Genomic DNA, 20296 nt, shown 5'->3' on the forward strand with positions numbered 1-20296 from the left:
TCCGAGCGTCTAGTCAGCCAGTGAATGCGTATGCATGCGACTGTGGGTATAAATGAGCATGCGACTTGTTAGCATGTGAACGCTGCTGTGAGCTAGCTGCTGCATATGCCCACAAACACACGCGTGTGGATTCCACAGGTGCTACGGTCGCGTCCCATGCGAACATACGCACGATAAAAATGGCATTTGACTGAATATTATCAGGTGGGAAGTGTGTAGTCACCCCACTGGATGTCCAACACAGCTGTAAACATACAGGTCAGAGTAGAAATACGGTTTATATAGGCTGTAGTTTACTGTTAAAAAAAAAAAGATCAAGAAATTTCTAGGTTGGTTTATGCTGGTAAAACAAAACTAGTGCAAATATGTCACCTATTTTGGACATCTGAAATCAGGAAGTAAAGTTCCCACCCCAGGGTTGCCAGGTTTTCACAACAAAACCCGCCCAGCTACTCAAAACTAGCCCGATCGCATTTCGAAGGGGGCTACACCATTAAAAATCTCATTCTGGGGGATAAAATACACGTTTTTTGCATTTCAGGAGCTAAATATGACGGACATCCAAATCAACCCGCAGCAACAGTGTTAAAGTGGAAAACCATGCACTTGGCAACACTGTCCCACCCTGCTGAGACAAAAACAACAAAAAAAAATAAAAATGCTGAAACCAGCCTATGCTGGTTGGCTGGTTGTAGCTTATATTAATTGGTCTAGCTGATATTCGGCTGGTTTTAGCTGGTTGGTCAACTGGGGCCAGAAAAAAAAAGTTGGGTGTAACCCCTACGCTAGGCTTTGCAACGTCCAGCTTTACGATGAATATTTACACTTGTTGCACCAACTAAAACTACGACCAGGTGCAACTTCAACACATTCTTCCGCAGTGACAGCTGAGACGACTTTCATGCTGCAGTGGCTACAACTAAAAATAATAAAGAACTGAATTGCTCAAAACGTCAAAACAGGTGAAGGCTCCGCACCAATATTTCCTAACAAGTCTTTTTATTTTTCGTTTTTATATCTGGTCTCTCTGCACATTCTCATGACAGATTTCTTCAAACAAACATTTTTTTCTAGCTGACTATCGAGTTGATGTATAATGAATATCTTTCCTGAGGTAAATGTTATTTTTTTAAGTTACATTTTTCATGTTTTACACATTTAAGTCTTTATGTGGTTGAAAAACAGATTGATGAATGAGGTTTCTTTCAGCTCTTTTCCCAGATAGCACACGTACGTCTCCAAGATGTCTGTTAAAGCTCACCTGATCTGGAAAGCATCTGCTGTGTACAAATGTCTGACAGACGTGTGTAAGATGTCAGTTTTACATACATTCTAAATCATAAACATCTCTAAGGGTGCGTCTCAATCAGCTCCCTTGTTCAGTAGTCAGGGCACTGATCAGGGAGTCAGCCATTTTAAGGGCTGTCTCAATCGTGAATTCCTTCCAGTGCACTGGAACGTTCGCTCCCTGAAAATCAGTGCTCACTATGCTCCCTTACCCGAAATAACGGCACAGTTTTGAATTGTAAACCACACGAGTCAACGTGATTAATATAATGACACACAATAGAAGATTTGAAAAGACAAACCGTTTTTGAGTATATTTCAACCTAAACACACATGGCTAGACAGGTCATGAACACATCTAATTAACATTTATAATTAATATTCGTCTGAAATGTAACAACATGTAACAGAACAATGTGTTTAAAGAGAATAAAAGATAAAATCAAAAAGAGATCCTGCTTCTTTATTAATTTCAGCAATGGTGTTTTATAATGTTGTCCTTTGACGCTGTACGTAGTCATGTCATCGGAATTTTAGTGAACTCCGTCCCAACATGCAGTGAGCCAACTTACCAGTGACCAAATTTGTGTACACGCTATACTGATTCACAAGCTTGGGAGCTAGGGAGCTCACTGGGACGCACCCTAAGACATCTAATAGACGTCTTTTTGGCATCTGATAGGAAACGTCCTGTAGACATATTGCAGATGAGCAAACACTCTTAAAAATACGGCTTGCAGATGTAAATGCAGATGTCAAATAGACGTCCCCGCTATGTATGTGTGCTATCAGGGTTCTGATGTTCCCTCATGTTTATTTTTTGCTATAACTAGCTACCCCAATAGCACAAGTACGTCTGCAAGATTTCTGTTAAAGATCACTTGATCTGGAAAACATCTGCTGTGTACAAGCATCTGACAGACGTCTGTAAGATGTCAGTTTTACATAAATTCTAAATCATAAACATCTCTAAGACATCTGATGTCTGTTTGACATCTGATAGGAAACGTCCTACAAACGTATTGCAGATGAGCAAACGCTGTAAAAAAATACGTCTTGCAGATATAAATGCAGATGTCAAATAGACTTCTCCTTGATGTACGCGTGCTATCAGGGATAGAGGAACAGATTATTGGTTCATGTGCTTGAACTGAGGTGCAACAGTGAACGCCACATTAAAGAGCCTGAAAACAACATTTATAGTTTGTATTTTGATCAAATTCACGGAATTTGAAAGCTTATACTTTATTTCTGATTAAAAGTAACAAAGCACAAACTTGTTGCGATTATTAGATAGCAGGTGGGTTACAAATAATGAATGGACTTTATTATACTAAAATATGTACTTATGTGGGCTATACTAATTATTTTCAAGCATTTATGCTGTCCCTTAAAGCAAGATGATGAATAATCATATATTTTAATGCAGAAATACATGCAGAAATACACTTTGTGTTAGTTCGGTTACTGTCGGCAGAGCATAGTCTACACTGAGCTTTGCGATTGATATCACTTATCCTGTCCGAAAAGACCATAAACATTACAGTTCATGTCTGCAGTAATAATTTAATTGACAGACATGAGTCCTAAAAGCTAAAAATATCCAAGCAAATCATGGATGGTGCAACAGGTATTAATTCTAAGCATGACTTTTACGTCCAGCCTAGTCTTACAACCGGGTGTGCGTGCAGCTGGTGCAACTGTCCCCGGTCTCCCAGACTGACCAGCTAAAGAAGTGGTCAAAACCCTTCTAAAACCAACCTGCAAATCAGCTATGTCCTGGCTGGAAGACCAGCTAAAACCAGCCAGCCAGCTTAGGCTATGTCTACATTCACATCTACAACTGAAAACAGCATTTTTGTTTTTAAAACACTCTTCGTCCACAGTAGTATTTTCAAGCATTTTCCAAAAGTTTCAGAAGCCTCCATTTTCACAGTCTACTCTACAATGCAAAAATGGTGTTGTCAAAATTTTCCACTTTTTATCAACAAAAACACTGTCTCAGACCTTAGCCTTAGGCCACACATACACGGGTATTTTTATAAACAGACTTTTTCCTCTTTGGTTAAAAAAAAAAAAGCATCTCGTCCACATGAAAATTCAAAAACACCCCACGAAGCGCTGTCAAGAGCATACCAAACCAACAGGTGGCTATATAACCTGAACTGTAAAGCCATGTTGTCCAGTCAGAAGCCTAAAAAAAAATGTGCACTCCAGTGTCACATAGCAAAATCCCCAGTTTCATTGGCTACACAACAACACTGCAACCAGAGTTTCTGAAAATCTTCACCCTGGCAGAAGTTTTCAAAAAGGTTTGGTTTCAGTGACCTGATGCTCCATTTGTGTGTGGAAAAGTGGCCAAACTGTATAGAAAAAGCTATGGTTTTGAAAATAACCATGTTTTTGTGGACAGTGCCTTGTTTTTCAGCAGGGTATGTCTGAGTGTAATCAATAAAGGACCCAGCTTTATTTGATGTTTAAAAAGTTTCCAGGTTAAAAGTATATACCATTCACAAGGACAATCAGTATGAGGAGCAAGGAATCAATACTGTATTCATTTTTTACATTAATATACTTTGTTTAAATAAATAAAAAGTTAAAAACGGCAACTAAAATGATATAGAAACACAAACATTTTTATTACTATTATTATAGAGCACATTAGCGCCTGTCCACTTTTTCACGGGCGTTGGTTCTGGAAGTATTTTTTATTTCTTTATTTTTTAAATCCATTATTCCCTTAGGGATTTTAAAGAGTTTTTGTTAAAGCCTTGGTTCATGGCTTTAACAAAAACTTTAAGAAATCCCTAAGGGAAAAATCAACCAGCAACAAGCTGAATCACGACATTACAACTTGTGAGGGGAAAGAATTACAATCTCACGAAACGTGTAACGTAATCAGACATGCACATAATTGGTATACACAAATGTTTAAGCATTTTGAAAGTGTAGGTAGACTGAACTGCATTTGTGGTGCTGCATGGGAGAAGGTGTGACTTACTGGCCGCAGCTCTTTGATTGATGGGATTTTCTGCACAGTATCATGGGTAATGTAGCTTTTCATCATCAAATGTGCTGTTAAAAATGATTCTTTGAAAAATAAATTGAAATGATGTGAGCAGTACAGTCTTTAAAGGTTCATAAGTTAAAAATCCATTTCCCTATAGAAAAAATGAATGCTGTTTTACTGACTATAGTCACATACTTTTTTAAGACAACAAATGCCCAGTTAACACCACAGATGTAATAAAGTTCTTAGGCATTGCTTTTTTTTATATATATTATTCATTTTTGATGCCTTCCTGAGGAAGCAACCAAACATTTTACAATCCTTGTGATCACTTTGTCATTTCTCATTTGTTCCAAAAGCCTGCAGTACGCATATATACAACACAACACTGATTTCTTTCTTTCTTTTTTTCTGCATGTAGACGTCTCATGCCATTTAGTCTAATTTCATCATAAGTTCGGCTTGTTTCAGCTCTGTCCAGCTGGCTGGATATAAATCTAGTGTTCATGCATTGTACAGTATCTGGAGAGCTGAGAGGAACAGTAATGACCTTTCCACCTCTTACTAATTAACATGTATGAACTCTTGCTCTACAGCATTAATGATTAAGCATGAAGGTGTACTTGCTCTCACTGTCCCAGAGCAGCAGGATAATGGATGGGGAGCAAGAATCTCCCAAGAGCTGTTTTCTTCTAGGACAATTACACAACAGTTTTTGAAGGAACAAAATTTGCTGAAATGAAATGCACAGCTTGGTAAACATCTGACTGAGTAATGAAGTGAAAAGTTGATTTGTGAATCTTGTCTTTTGTTAATAGGATCACACCGCTAATGGACTGCAGAGAAGATTCAGTGAAGATAAGCAGCTATATTTATTACTTCTTGTAATAAAAATTGCAGATTTAAATTTCCTTTGATCCACTCTGGCATCCTCACATTGCATTTCCTCGGTGGATAGTATTCAGGGTGCTGAATGTTAAACACATTTGTGTGCTGTGAAAGACTGCCCAGTTTTTCCATATCAGGTCAAAAGTGCATGAATAAAGATATTAAATGATTTCCAAATATCAAATAATCCAAATGTAGTAAGTGGTTTAAAAAAATAGGTTACATCTAAATCAAGCAAAAGTTAAGAAAAAACATGTAAATCTGGAAAACATGTACCAGATGTTAACCAGGGGTTCTCAAACTTGTTAAAAAGAAGATTTTAGCTATCCTTTTAAATGTATTTAACAAATTTTAAATAATAAATTCACTCTAAATTATTAAAATGTTTTAAAGTTTGTTTGAATGATCTCTGGCCTTTGAATCATGTTGTATTGCATAATAGATTCTCTGTCAGCATAAAAAGATGTATTTAGTTTATTATATGGCTGTTTTGAACGGTCATGATGTAGTGCCAAATATATTTATATATTTAGGTCATTCTATAATTGTGGGTACATCTCATGAAGTCCTTGAAGTATATTTTAAATATACTTTCATCAGTATAAAGCTTGATTTTGCTAGTTACACAATTATATTTTTCCCAATCACGCTACTATATGTTAAAAAAAATCTTTTCTTTTGTTCAAAAATGATGTTCATATCACATACAACCCTGGTATTCAGCTGTCCAGTTTTGTAAAGTTGCTCATTCTACTCTGCATTTAAGCATGAAAATGACCTCAAATATAAATTGATTTCATAGCCTTTAGTTAGATGAGATTTTCAAGACATTTGGGTGTGTGCTTCAAAAATAATAAGTGTTTATTGTGATATAACTTGTTTTATTTGTGTCCAAAAAAACATTTTCAACTAAGTTACCCACTGGAAACCCCCCTCAAAAAGGAATGGTTTGTTCCATTCTCGCATAATTTGCACAGTATGATGATATTTCCTCTAGAAGCACATGGATGAAACACTAGAAGTTCTGTTCTCTCTCTTTCCCCTAATATTTGTTAAACTAACAAACCTGTGTCAAGAGTGGATTAACTGACTGTAGCCTTGAGATTGTCCTTGTTTTTCTAAAAAATTTTCTTTTCTTCAAGCTTAGTGTGACACACAACGCTTGAGTCAACTTTTCTCCATTTTAACTGATTGCAAGTTGTTACTATATTGCCCACACCTGTTACTTGCCACAGCTGTGTCTAAATACAAATTACAGGAGCATCACATGCTTGAAAAGCAATTATTTCTTACAATTTTGAGAAGGTGCCAATAATTTTATCCACTCCATTTTGAGTTCTGTGTGAAATTTGATCAAGTTAGAATTTTCTTCTCTGTTTTTTTGTATTGTTGCAGTGTAAACAAAAACAATAAGCACGCGAATACCAAAACATCTGCAATTGGAACAATTTTCTGAAAGAAGTGTTGCATTTTCTGACAGATTTGCAAGGGTGCTGATATTTTTACAGTCCATGTCACAAAGCTTACTGGATGCATAAATCCAACCTAAAAAGTACAAAGCAGAAACACTTTGAACAGTGAAAAGATTTGTTTCATCTTGGTACATTTTAGGGGAGTTTATCACATTTGAGGTTTAATTTGGCTATACCTTTGGCTAAACCCAGGCTCATTGGAAATACGTGCCTCTATATAAATTACTGCAACCTTATTGCACGTTTTGCGGCAGTTTCAAAGTTAAATGTCCAGAGAGTGGCGCTAAAATGAGTGGCTAAAATTAACTCGTTGTTCTCTCTTTTCTCCTCGGCTCAGAATCATGAGTTTATTTCCCATATTTCTTGCTTTTTTCCCCTCAGAATTGACAAACTCACTATTGTAAGTAATTGTTTGAAATTAGGCTTTAATAATCAAAACTCTGCGTAAATCATACTTTATGTGAAAAGGAATAAAAGTTGTCTGAGTTTTACTGCCTCTAGTGTTCATTTCAACTGGAAACTGCAGTGATTTGTATATATAGGTACGTTTTTTCAGTTTTGCAGAAATGCATAAAGGCACGTATTTCCAATGAGCCTATATTGTTTTTAATCCTCACGTTTTTAATCAACCAAAGCATTGGTGGAAGTAGTGCAACACATCTAAGACACATCTTCTAACAAACTCTTCTGACATGTAACGACATATTTGTGTTTGAGTGAGTGAATTGCTGTAACCAAAATAGACTCGCAGCGGTAGTTGGTCTTCTTAACAGGGGTAACCAATCATGAGCTTTAAAACAGCCATGAGAAATTGAATGAGTGGAAAGATGCAAATGCCTCGCTTTCTAACACACTGCCAGCATTTACAGCACAGTGCACATTTACAAATGGCCCATAAGAGCTGAAGAAATGTATTGCTCAGCGTAACGTGCTGAGATCAGTCAATGTTTGATCAAGAAAGCCAACAGTGTTTACTGGGACAAAAGTGAGCCAGAGAGACGCCCATAAAGGATGTTAACCTTATGTTCTCTGTTTTCCAGAGGTGAGGGACTCAACTTACATGACACAAATTTCAGAACAACTCGTCTCAGTCTCAGATGGTCCACCTGCAGTGTTTAGCTGACCGTATTGAGCACAAAACTGTAAAGCATCTGGCTGGCTTTCATTTGAATGTGGCATCTGCCTGGAAACAAAATCATGTTATTAGGTACCAGGCTGTGCACTTTTGAAGATAAACTAAATTAGTGGATTTGCTGAATTGTCATCAATTTTTTTGTAAAAGTTTTGTTGACTAGATATCCGATTGTTTGTAAAACTGTAGCCTAATTTTACTTTTGGACAGGCAGAAATTCTTGTCACATCATATCCTATATTCACATTCCCTATCTTATATTCACATTTCATGTTATCTATACAACCATTTGCAGATACTGCAACCATATAATTAAAAACAATGTCAACCCATTATTGTGGTTTAATCTATTACAGATAAACCCATCCCTAATTGGCATGTAAAAACAAAACTCGATTAAAAATTGATTTGTCACTTTACATGTCAGTCAGATGGTCTCTTCCTAAGTGGATGGTAATCATGTAAGATGGTTATGAGAGATAATCAAGATAATCAATTGGAGATAATCAAGCAAGATGGGTAAGATTTTATTTTCTTTAATAAATATATGCACAACATGCATAGCTTTTATAATTGATGAAAGCATGATAAATGCAACCATAGTGTACACTACCAGGCAAAAGTTTTTGAACATTAAGATTTTTAATGTTTTTAAATAAGTCTCATCTGCTCACCATTTATTTGATCCAAAATACAGCAAAATCAATAATATTGAGAAATATTTTTACTATTTAAAATAATGTATTTTAAAATGTAATTTATTCCTGTGATTTCAAAGCTAAATTTTCTGCATCCGTACTCCAGTCTTCAGTGTCACATGATCAGAAATCATTATAATACACTGATTTACTGGCCAAGAAAGTATTGTTATTATTATTATTATTATTATCAATATTTGAAACATTTGAGTACAAAGAATCATCAAAAAAACCTGAAAAAAAATCTACTCAGCTGTTTTCAATGTAATTATATTAATAGTAAATGTTTTTTTTTTATTATTTCTGAAAGATCATGTGACACTGAAGACTGGAGTAATGATGCTAAAAATCAGCTTTAAAATCACAGGAATAAATTAAATTTTAAAACATTCAAATAGAAAACAGTTTTTTGAAATAGTAAAAATATTTCAAAATTTTACTGTTTTTGCTGTATTTTGGATCAAATAAATGCAGGCTTGGCGAGCTGAAGAGACTTATTAAAAAACATAAAAAATCTTACTGTTCAAAAACTTTTGACTGGTAGTTTACCTCTATAATAGCCTATGTATTGCTTCAGTATTGCTTAAGTCTCAAATTTTGTTAGGTTTTTTTATATAAAAACCTAAATAGGATAGTCCTATTTAATATAGTTTTATATAGTCCTAAATAGGATTTTTTTGATTTTGTTTGTATAGACCAATTCAGTGTTAGCAAACAGTGATGATGTTTTTTTGTGGGCAGAGCATATCTGGTAGCAGAAAATAACAGTTTTCATATAGCAGTCTGTGGAAGCCATAGAATAAAATAATTAAAAATGTCCATTTGAGTTTATATTTCAAAATTCAGACTTTTTTCTTGCAATTCTGAGATTATATCTCACAATTCTGAAAACAAAAATTAACTTGTTCTCTCTTTTCTCCTCGGTTCAGAATCATGAGTTTATATCCCACATTTCTGGCTTTTTTCCCCTCAGAATTGACAAACTCGCTATTGTAAGGTCAATCGAGTTATAAAGTCTGAACTAGGAGATTTAAACATGTATTTGTGCGAAAAAATAGTTAGATAAATGGTAAACGTTGTGTGAAATGTTATAGTTTTTAATTAGTATTTCATGCTGTGACTGTAGGGCTAATAGAATATGTCCCCTATGAACTGCATATGTGAATATTATGTAGATTTATTGTTTAAATCAAATTTCATTCATCTATAGTATTAGCCCATCCATTTAAACGTCTGCATTTAACTTAAAATGGCATCTTTGACGACAGTATTCTATAAAAATGATTTGCATTCTGATTTTGACATCCAAAGGCAAAACAATACATTGTCATTGTATCTCTTAATCTATGGATTTATCTTTTTTCCCTTCACTTGTTACCAGTGTTTTTTTTGTTTTGTTTTTTGCCACTACAGTGCGCGCACAGCTGCATGTGACATAACTGTGACGTCTACTCCAAGTTGGTTCAGCTGTAAAAGTAATGTAGAAGCAAGAGTAAGTTTCCTCTTAAATATGTCAAATTCATTATTCAGAAAGTTCATAATTCCTAAAGGAAAATAAATAAGTTTAAACTCAACTAGTTGAGCTGTTGACTTCACGTGACAGAGTGCTCGACTTGCTTGACGTGACCGTGAGCCACTGACTTGACTTGTCTTGTTTGATTGATTGATTGTGTTCACTGCAGACCTGAAGACTTGAAACCTGGTTGTGACTTGCATATGAGCGGCTTACTCCCACCTCTGCTGTTTTCCCACTGCGCCTGTGAGTGTGGATCTAAATTGGGTCCTGAGTCCCAGCATGATGTCGGCTGAAAACGAGGATGTGTTTGCCTGTATGTACGGCGAGATTCTTCTCAGAGACAAGTTTTCTTTTGTCCCTTAAAGCTGAGATATCAGAAGTTGTTCTGTTAAGACCAATGTAGACAATCCTCAGTGCGTAAAAATAAACTTTTGTAGTTGTAGAATGTGATCTTCTTTATTAATTACGGGGTTAAATTTACCAGTAATTACACGTCAAGAGTCAAACCTTACGTGGTAATCGGTTTTCTAAGATTTGACAAAATAAACAGTTATGCCTTCACTGTTTCAGTGAGCTCTGGGGTCCCAGCGATGTTAATAGATACCCGTCAACAGCATATTTTCCCAGCACACCGTCTCTGTCTTAAGGCTTCCTGTGTGTTGTCTTTGTTCCCTTCCATTTTCATCCAGAAATAAAAGGCTTTTTTCCTTTTCTCCCACAGCCACTAAACTGTAATTAGCGTAATTCTTTTAATTAAAAGACCTCAGAGCCTTTTTAGACAGTCTGTGATAGCAGATGAGCCCACACACCTACAGCAGAAGTGTCACTGACAATTAGCCAAACAGGGCAAAACCATGCAGTCTCCACAATTTGACTGCGTTCACATGGATATGATGAGGAATTTTTTCGGCAGGCTGGCGAAGCATTGTCAATAGGCAGATAAAAATGCCAGCCATGCTCTAAGTCAAATATCAAACATCTATAAGTTTAAAGTAACACTTCATGTATGACAATAACATCAAGTAGTCTGTCTGTATTTCTGTGAAATGAAATGATGAATATAGGCTACTGATGTGATGAGATGCGGTTAGCTCATTATACTGGTCATGAGTCAAAGTCAAAAGCTTGCCATCTTAATGAACAGAACAGCAGAGGAAATATAACACCACTATAAGCACCCATTAAATACGTGGAAATATGTGTATTTTTGCATGTCCAACACATTTTCATGGCAATTTGTAGGTATTTTATGTAATTGGTGACTAAGGCCTGTTCACACCAAGGTCGGCAACTATAACAGTAACTATAACGATAAATATAGTTATAAATCATTCTAAATTTAGAAGAAATAGCAGAGTCCACATCACAATTATAATGATAACAACACAGCTGGACAATATCATTGGAACTGACCCTTCGCAAAAGTTTGCAAAATGACCCCCCCTTAGTTTCTGATCCTATGTCAGCATGCCATGACTCTGATGTCGCACATCATGTTCTCACACAGTGAAAAATACAATGCAGAGCAAAGAGGACACTGACAACGTGCCGACAGACAAGACAGAGCAGATTACTTTTGGTATGAAACAAAGCCTCAGCTTTAAAATGTTGTCATTTTTTTAAGAAATTCAAATAATAAATAACATTTTGTGGCTCTTTAATGTGTCTTGACAGATCACTGTAACGCCTCAGTTCAAGTGGCACGTGAACGGTTCATCTCTTTACCTTTTCACTAGTTATAGTATGAAATAAACATGAATGAACATCAGAAAGTATCTTCTTTCAACAGTTTAATGTCAATACACAATATTTTTCAAGTTCAAGTCCACCAACGTTAATCTACTCTGCTGTCTGGTTTGTTTGCCTGACAGAATAGCAGATTTGGCATTATGATTGGTCAGATCAATCAAACTGCCGGCAAAAGGTGAATTGGAATCGCTTTAAAAACGTTTTTCCAGCTAATGAACCATAAAAATATTTGCAACCAATGAGAATCCATCCTGCTTTAAAGCGCTTAAGGAGAATGTTATCTATACTAATACAGCAGGGCTTTTATTGATTAATTTGAATGTAATGTTTTGCCAGGATTTTATTTTTTAGAAATAGAGGAATTGCGATTTTTGAATAGAAATATTACCAAACGTTAAAATTAGACACTTTGACAATATGTCAATGATAACAGTCAAGAGAAAAGGATGATCCAACCACGTCGGCATACGTGATTAAGCGTTTTCGTTTAATGCCTGAGATGCTGCGAGAGATGCAAGTGCAACAGTCAAAAGTGTCAATGTTTACGTAGAAAAAACAATGAAAAGCCTTGACTTTTGAGGGGGTTTTTAAAAGCATTTTCCTCATATTATTTCTTAACATATAATAAGTTTAAGACAAGTTTGTACAAGATGTAGTTGTAGTTCATGCATCTTTTCTGCAAAGATATTTAACAAGTGATTTGTTTAACATTTACATCATGCTGAATGTGTGGTGCACTCGGAATATAAGGTTAGTAAAGAGGGTTAGAGGGTTAATAAAGAGAAAAAGTTACTTGAATCATGCTGTAGTTACATTTTCAAGTTGACTAGTTAAAAATCATAAATAATAATAATAATAATAAATTAGAAAATCTGTCAAACATTCTGAAAAAAAAACAAGATTTAATTTTTTTTTGGCCATATCGCCCAGCCCTACAATATAGTGATGTTTATTCAACTTTTTCTTCCCGTAAAAGCAGACATGGCCATTTGTAAATTTTACGGGTCTGGCTTCCGATCTCATCCATGTCCAGCTATTTTTAGCAGTACAAAACAGCTTGTTTTGCTGCTTGATATTGCAAATTGTCATGTTTTACCATAATTATGCATTATCTTAATTATGAGCATGGTTTGTAGTGCAAACAGTTTCACTGTTGTTATTCTTCTCCTTGTATCGTCTAATGAACCAGAAGTCTTACCCATAGGCTTACTTCCATGTTAAAGAATAAGGTGGATAGTTTAAACCCGTTTCAAATGACATCGTATGAATTCAAAGGAAAACGCCTAATTTATATTTGACTATGGCCTACTGCGTAAGACCGTTAAGAACAATTTTGTACGTGCAAATGCAAGAATATCCACGTGTGTGACTGTTTGCCATAAATGAGGTTATGAGGTGGATGATGTTACAGAGTTTCACTCCTCTGCCTTCCCAAGTTTCTATACTGTAATTACATGCATGAAAATCTCCCTCTGTTCTCTCTCTCTCTCATGGAATTCATGCATAATTACTTGCATAATTATAGTTCTCTCCATTCTGCCGTTATGGTTTTGTCTTGCTCACTGTAGCGCTCTCTCTCCCGTTCGCTCGGATCCAGAGGCATATCGTAGGCTGTTGTATCGCGCAACCGTTATCGAGCGGCTTACAGTGCCTCTCCTGCGCGTTGTCGAAACGGAGTATGCGAGAGGCCCTGCTGAGAAAAAGTGGCGCACACTCCCTGCTCGTGCGCTTCAGAGTGTTTGAGTGTTTGTGTGAGTCCTTGTACTCTGGAGTTAAGAGAGTTTGGTAAGAGAGACACAAGGATGTCAACTTCACTCATTTAATTTTTATGGAGGCAATGTGAATGCGACGTCCCAGCAGGTACAATTAGCAAGAATGCTTAGCAACAGAATGTCACTGATGAGGGAGTCAAGAAACATGGGAAGATAAAGTGGAGCGTTGATGGGACCATGACTGCTGGGTGTAAGATATTATTTAGAAATGTCTTAGGAGTTTATTTGGTTATAGCCAACGCTATGTAGATTACCTAAAAAACTGTAATCCTTACTGATTACAAACACTACAAAAATTGTAGTTAGTAACATTACGCATTTTAGGTAATATACTGTAATCAGAGTACTTTTAGATTACTTTTTTTTACCTAACTTGTTTATCACATTGATTTAAATAGTATAATATTATACCATATTGAAATAAAAATACAGAGTATAAAAATATATTCAATTTGTTATTAACAACATGAAGTGCATTAAACATTATATTAGACTACATTAAAGTTTGACAAACTAATGTTTGTGAAGGAACTGCAGGGGGTTTATGAGTTTAATAAAAAGCTACTAATTAATTAAATCACAAAAATGTTTAATTAAAATAAATTTATCATTAAAATCAAAATAAAAAACTTGGACTATTTGTTTACCTGCATGTCAAGTGACCTAAACCAACGTCAGAGAACCGTGAACATGCAAATGCGATAATTATCATATTTATTTTAAAATCTCAGGGCTACTTCAAGTAAATATAATAAGTAAAAGAGTATCAGATGACAAAAAAGTTTGTCAAATTTTAATGTGTTTGAAAGACAAAATCTTTCCAAAGACATAAAAATACATGGTTAACCTACAGAGTGATCATTTAAATAAAAATCAATGTGTTCATCAGTAGTTGATTCCCCAAATGCTTTGTGTGAATAATATGTAATCATGCAATCCATAAAAAAGTAACTGTACTCTGATTACGAGTATTTTAAAATGTAATTTAATCTAATTACAGGTGCTTAATTCTTGGAATCTGATTACGTAACCCTGATTTCATGTAATCACCCTTATGGAAAAAGAAGTTTAGAAGTGTGCTATTAGTATACTTCTTTTAAACTAAAATAGGAAAGTATGCTTTTAGTCTACTTTTTATGTACTTCTCAAAAATGGGCTTTGTGTACTTCTCAGAAATATGCTTAAAATTACATTTAAGTATACCTGACTTATACTTACAAAAAGTCTAAATATATTTGAGCTATTCTTATGCTCCTAGAATCCATGTTTTTATTGTTATATGGTAGGGGGTACACATCTTCTGTACAGAATGTTCAAAAAAATACAAGTGAAGAAGAAACTGAAACAACAGATGCTCCCACATGTAATCTAACAGGATCCTCAGACATCAAAACACCGTCAAAACTGTGTAATGTTATGAAATAAAATGTCGACTAACGAAGGGGTAAAAATGACTGTCAAGCTTTGGGGTGTTGATGGACCCCATCTACGTTTTGATTATATTATTCTAAATCCAATTCATAGTTTGTTTGTTTTTACAGCTTTGGTTTCAAAATGTTGTTCATTTCTTAATTTTTTATTTAAACTTACCCACATTTAAGTGTTTAAAAAAAAAGAATGCATGAAGCTAGAATAAAATGTTTTTGTTTACAAACAGATATCCTGTTCTTTCTTTTGATGATTTGTATGTTCAGATATTCATATCAAAATATTAATACCTAAATAGGGACAGAGTAATATCCTTAAAGTATGATGTAAATTTTACTTAAAGAAAACTTACAAGCATACTTGCAGTATTAAACTATTAAACTAGTAGTTGACTGAGACTATACTTCAAAGTGTACTAAAAATGCTACAAGTATTTAATCAGTAAACTATAGTATACCTATAAATTCACTTTTAGTATAGTTTTAGTGCTAACTAAATCATAGATGTAAACTAATTGTGTACTCAAAGTTTACTATTGTTATGCTTAAAGTATACTTTTATATACTAGAAAGTGGGCAAATTTAGTCCCAAAGAGTACTGAAATAGTACACTTACAAGTATACTACTAGTACACTGATATTTTTATACTTACTACATAAAGTATACTTAAAAATATACTTGAACTTTACTTAAGCATACTTAATAAAATAATACTTAATGTATACTACTTTTTGGTAAGGGTAGTCACTACTCAGCTCTGGTTAAAGCCTACTCTGAGGACAAATTCTTAAAAAACATTGCGTTTTCATATAGGATTGAAGGGTTAGCTTTATAAATAATGTAAGTGATGGTAAAAGCTCATTTAGCTATGTAGGCTAAAGTCAAAAAAATGCAAAAAGGTTTCTGGGTTACCAATATAGGCAAAAAAATATTATTTTAGCACAAAAACAAAAGATGTGTAGGTCAGGTTTTACTTATATTGTGGCGAGCAGCCGAGAGAAATGGCTTAAAAACACTAGGTTTCTTCTTAAATTCTAAATATTAAACATTTGAGTGAGTGTTAGGCACAGGAAGGTTATAGAAAATGTCGTTAGCTTATAAAATCAAGTCAGTTGAAAACCTCTAACGTGCAGTAAGTTACATGCGCGTTTGCTCCTTAATTACCTCAAACTTCTTATAAGCAGCAAAACAGTGGACGCTTTGACGCACGTATTTTAACATTGCGCATGTCTGTACATTTTCTCATACAGTCTCAACAAAGAAAAACTTTTAAGTAACTTAAATCCTGTTCTGTCAGTAAGTTATTAATTTATAATGTTTCAGATGCAAGTAAGGGACAAATGTAACTTTATTACAGGTCTAATGATGAGAATGTCCTGAAGCTATTGTTGAGTAAGTTAGGTGCGCTATCTGCTGGTCAGCTCGAGAAGCTTTTGTTTGTTTCCCGCTCTTCAGCAGTTCAGTCAGTTCACAAACTGACAAACGCAACGGTCTCCGCTTCACTCCTCGTATAATAACGTACGCGGTATTTACACAAGAAAGTTAAACCTCCTGTCTTTATGTCGCTGACTGTTTTCTCAATTTTAGCCAATTTCTCAAGCCCACCTTCTGTCGCACGGATCAGGGATTCAGCAACGCCGCCCTGGATCGAGCGAATCTCGGGCCGCAGCAGCTTCTCCCAGCGGAGCCGCGGTGGTGTGTTTGTTTTACGGGTGTGTAAATTAGCCGTAATTCGTTTGCTCAGTAATGACGTGGGAGAGAGCTAATTGGGGCAGTGTTGATGGGTGCGTAAATGAGTCTCTAGTGTGATATGCTAATGAGACCCTGATTCTCTAACTCTCCCTGATCAGCTAGCAGACATAGGGGATGAATGATATAATTTTGTTCACAAACATATAAACAAACGTCGATGGCGGCTTTTACTTTAAGTTTGCTATGAAAGCAACACAATTTTTTTTTCATGTGCGTTTATTTCAAGCGAATGAACTTGACATACCGTCAAAAAAAAACTACATTATTAGTCCGATTACACTAACACAAAACAGTACTGGTATTACCATATTACCTTAGTTGCTTTTAAATAGTACTAAATGAGCAAGGGCTAACACTGAGTACAATGGTATTATCTGGTAGCACCACAGCACTTTTTGTAAGCGTCAAAAGTAAAAATGCAGAGAAAAGACAGCATAGTGACAATTTCAATCTAAATCAATCATTTTAAGATTTTTTATTGCTTTTCTGACACTCATGATGCCGCCTGACAGCTGTCTTAGGGTATCTTCATGGCTGTGTTCACTTCTTTGCCTCATCCTTTTCTGTTATGACTGAAAAGAAAACAATATGACATTAGGAAATAATACAGAGGGTTTTGAGGGTTTAGCTACAAACTAAAGTGAGTAATTTTAAATGCTACAAGTGAGCTTTAGGCATCACAACATTATCATGTACAGTATAATAGATTTGGGCTTTGCTAAAGATTACATTTAACAACAGTGTAATAATTTTAGATTGATGAGTTTTTAATGAGTAACATTAAGTAGGCAAATGCAATTTAAATATAAAATAGGGAAAATGAGCATGCACAATTAAATATCCAACATCAACAGGTAGATATATTGTGCATCTCTAATCATTATTGCATAAGCAGCAGGGGTGTAACGGTTCACAAAATTCACAGTTCAGTTTGATACAACACAGTGGTGTCATGGTTCGGTAGGTTTTTTAATACAGCAAAAAGAACAAAATGCCAGAGAAATGTCCTTGATTTTTAATTTTTATTTATTTTTTAAATTATAACTAACAAAGTATGATCTTTTATTTTTTCTTTGGACAATGCAGTGTGCCGAACAACAATCGCATCTCAGATCATCTGCAGGACTCATTTATCACGTGAGGAGAGTGAGTCGAGCTGACGAGTGAGGTGAGAAAGACAAGAAATTGGCGAAAGATTTAGTTAGGAAATGAAATACAAAAACGCCTGCATTAAAAAATATTTTACTCTTTGGAAGGCCTTTTGCCGTTTATCTAAGATGATTTTGGAAGCTTTTTTAACATTAATTTCTTTATTTGGTTCACCGTGTTGATTTTCAGTGTTTTCAGGCCTATTTAAACTTTGTTATTTAAACAAAGTTATTTGTTATTTTATATTAGGCCATAGCATCGTGTATTTGTATGTTTAAGTGAGTTTGTCGTACTGTTTTGTTGTTGTCAATTCAATCATTTGATGCTGAATTGCCGCAAATTCGAAAGTGAAAGTAAAATGCGCACAGGCATTTACAAGCTATTTAAAAGCGAATAGAAGCAAGGAAAAGAGAGAAAACTCTACCTCACCGTCACAACCCTACTGTTTTTTTTGGGGGGGTGGGAGGGACTGCCATCACGTTGCCTGTTACGTTGTTTGGACTGTAAGCACAGTGGCACTGAGAACGTTATATTTCACACACTTTAAGCTCTTTTGTTTTCCAAATGTAATAGCATTGGTCCAACGAATCGTTCAGTTTGTAATGCGTACCGAACCGAAAGCCACGTACCGAACGGTTCAATACGAATACGTGTATCATTACACCCCTAATAAACAAAGTTTCACACCGGAGATAATGGAGATTTTTGGCTGTACCTCGAACCTCCAGCTTACACTCCACTTCATCCTCTCCCAGGTCATTGATGGCTTTGCATGTATACTTCCCGCCATCAAACAAGCTGGGCTTGCGGATGTTTAAAGTCAGCACACCCTGGTTATTCTGCATGAGATACTTTGGATCCTCTCCAATAATCATCTTATTCTTCATCCATATAATCTTTGGCTGGGAGGAGAACAAAAGAGAATGAGAAAGAGAGTGCATTGTTGCTTAATGGGCTTAAAAACGACTGCATGGGCGAATGGCTTTATATAGTCAGACACTATCCTAACACTTACTTTTGGGTGCCCACGGACAGCACAGCTGATGGCAGCGCTGTAACCTGCGATAACGGATCTGTCCACGAGAGGTGTAATGAACTTAGGAGAGCTGCACATATCTTTTTCCTTGTAGGGTTGCATTTTTTGTTTAAGACCTAAGAGAAATAAGGGTTACACATTACAAGTATCGCTTCAGCAGAGACACTTGGGTAATAATCATCATGCAAAACAACACTTAGTGCTTCAAGATTAATTTTTAAACCACCAGACTGTAGGTACCTGTTTTGGTGATGACAGCTGTGTTTTTGCTGATGCCAGCATCATCACTCATGCCACAGATGTTCTCGCTGAACACACGGAAGGTGTACTCATTCCCCATCACCAGATCAGACACGGTACAACTAGGTCTGCGATTGTGTTCAAGAACCGTGAACCACTCCTAAAAGGTGAATGAGCAAAAGAGAGATTTGTAGTTAAACAGCTACACAAATAAAGAACATCTGCTGTTATTGGCTTTGTACATAAATACAAACCTAAATACACCACTCTCTATTCACTTTTGGTTAGGATACCCCATAAGCTTTCTCATGCTGCTACTTTTTAAAGGGGACATCGGATGCAAAATTCACTTTTATATGGTGTTTGCATATAAATGTGTCTTAGGAGTGTGTGGACACAACCACCCTACAATGATGAAAATCATTCACTCCTTTTTAATTCCTAAAAAACCTAAACAGTATAAATTATCAAGCCGTTTAGATTTTCTGAGCAGTATGATGTCATATTGCTCAGGCCCCGCCCACAACTGCTGACAGACTGTCCCGTTTAGCATATTTCCACCCTTAGCCAAGTGTACGCCGTCCACCAATTTTCTCTGCGTTCGAGCAGCTGTAGCGACAACAATGTCTCGTAAGCAGTGGAGGTTTTTTGTAGTTGGATGTAGAAGTGAACGCAAGTCTTCATTTTCTCCCGACATCACAGCCACTGATGATGCACACCACTAAATACACAAAATATGGAAGAGAGGGGTGGGGTGAGCAGTAGCTCATTATCATTTAAAGAGACACCGAAATGGGTCACTGTGAACAGAGCTGTATTTGACAAGGTAAAATGGGTGTTGTTTAACACGACCATTATGGAACTTTAATGAAAGTATGTTGCAGACATTTCATGAAGACCCAATGAATGATAAAATGAATGAATGATAAAAAACACCAATAAAATAAGTTATCAAAATCTTGAAAAAATAAGCAGTATTCTCTGCTCTCAAATGCTGGTGGCGTGTCTGTTGTGGGCGCTAAAACCACAAACACCCGTCCCGCTTTGTGTTGTACCACACAGCATTTTCACCCCTTGTCCCGCATGTTGTATACTGAGAAAATGTCCCACATTTTCATCAGTCAGATGAAAACGCACATACGTTCTTTTGCCTTTTTAAGAACACTT

At 35.7% G+C, this 20296-nt stretch overlaps 2 protein-coding genes across 8 annotated transcripts in view; one reads left to right on the forward strand and one right to left on the reverse strand.

The window, feature by feature from the left end:
• lrrc4ba (leucine rich repeat containing 4Ba) overlaps positions 1-10928 on the forward strand; it is a 79544-nt gene extending 68616 nt beyond the window's left edge. For 2 of the 3 annotated variants that reach the window (XR_007827457.1, XR_007827456.1), the window contains one exon: positions 5116-5627. The gene's annotated coding sequence lies outside the window, so the exon portion shown is untranslated. Of the gene's footprint in view, positions 1-5115; positions 5628-9900; positions 9980-10169 lie in introns of those variants that run through there. The other variant, XR_007827455.1, reaches the window with a different exon arrangement.
• Positions 10929-17164: 6236 nt separating this feature from the next.
• The window catches only part of mybpc2a (myosin binding protein Ca), a 40828-nt gene continuing 37696 nt past the window's right edge, over positions 17165-20296 (reverse strand). For all 5 annotated transcript variants that reach the window (XM_051106215.1, XM_051106218.1, XM_051106217.1 and 2 more), the window contains 4 exons: positions 19130-19289; positions 18869-19005; positions 18569-18755; positions 17165-17276 (listed from right to left, as the gene is read on the reverse strand). In XM_051106215.1, the coding sequence (XP_050962172.1) occupies positions 17245-17276; positions 18569-18755; positions 18869-19005; positions 19130-19289 (516 nt within the window). In that variant the 3' untranslated portion in view covers positions 17165-17244. The remainder of the gene's footprint in view (positions 17277-18568; positions 18756-18868; positions 19006-19129; positions 19290-20296) is intronic.

This window comes from Labeo rohita, chromosome 3 (genome assembly GCF_022985175.1).
Source record: "Labeo rohita strain BAU-BD-2019 chromosome 3, IGBB_LRoh.1.0, whole genome shotgun sequence".
NCBI classification, from domain to species: domain Eukaryota; kingdom Metazoa; phylum Chordata; class Actinopteri; order Cypriniformes; family Cyprinidae; genus Labeo; species Labeo rohita.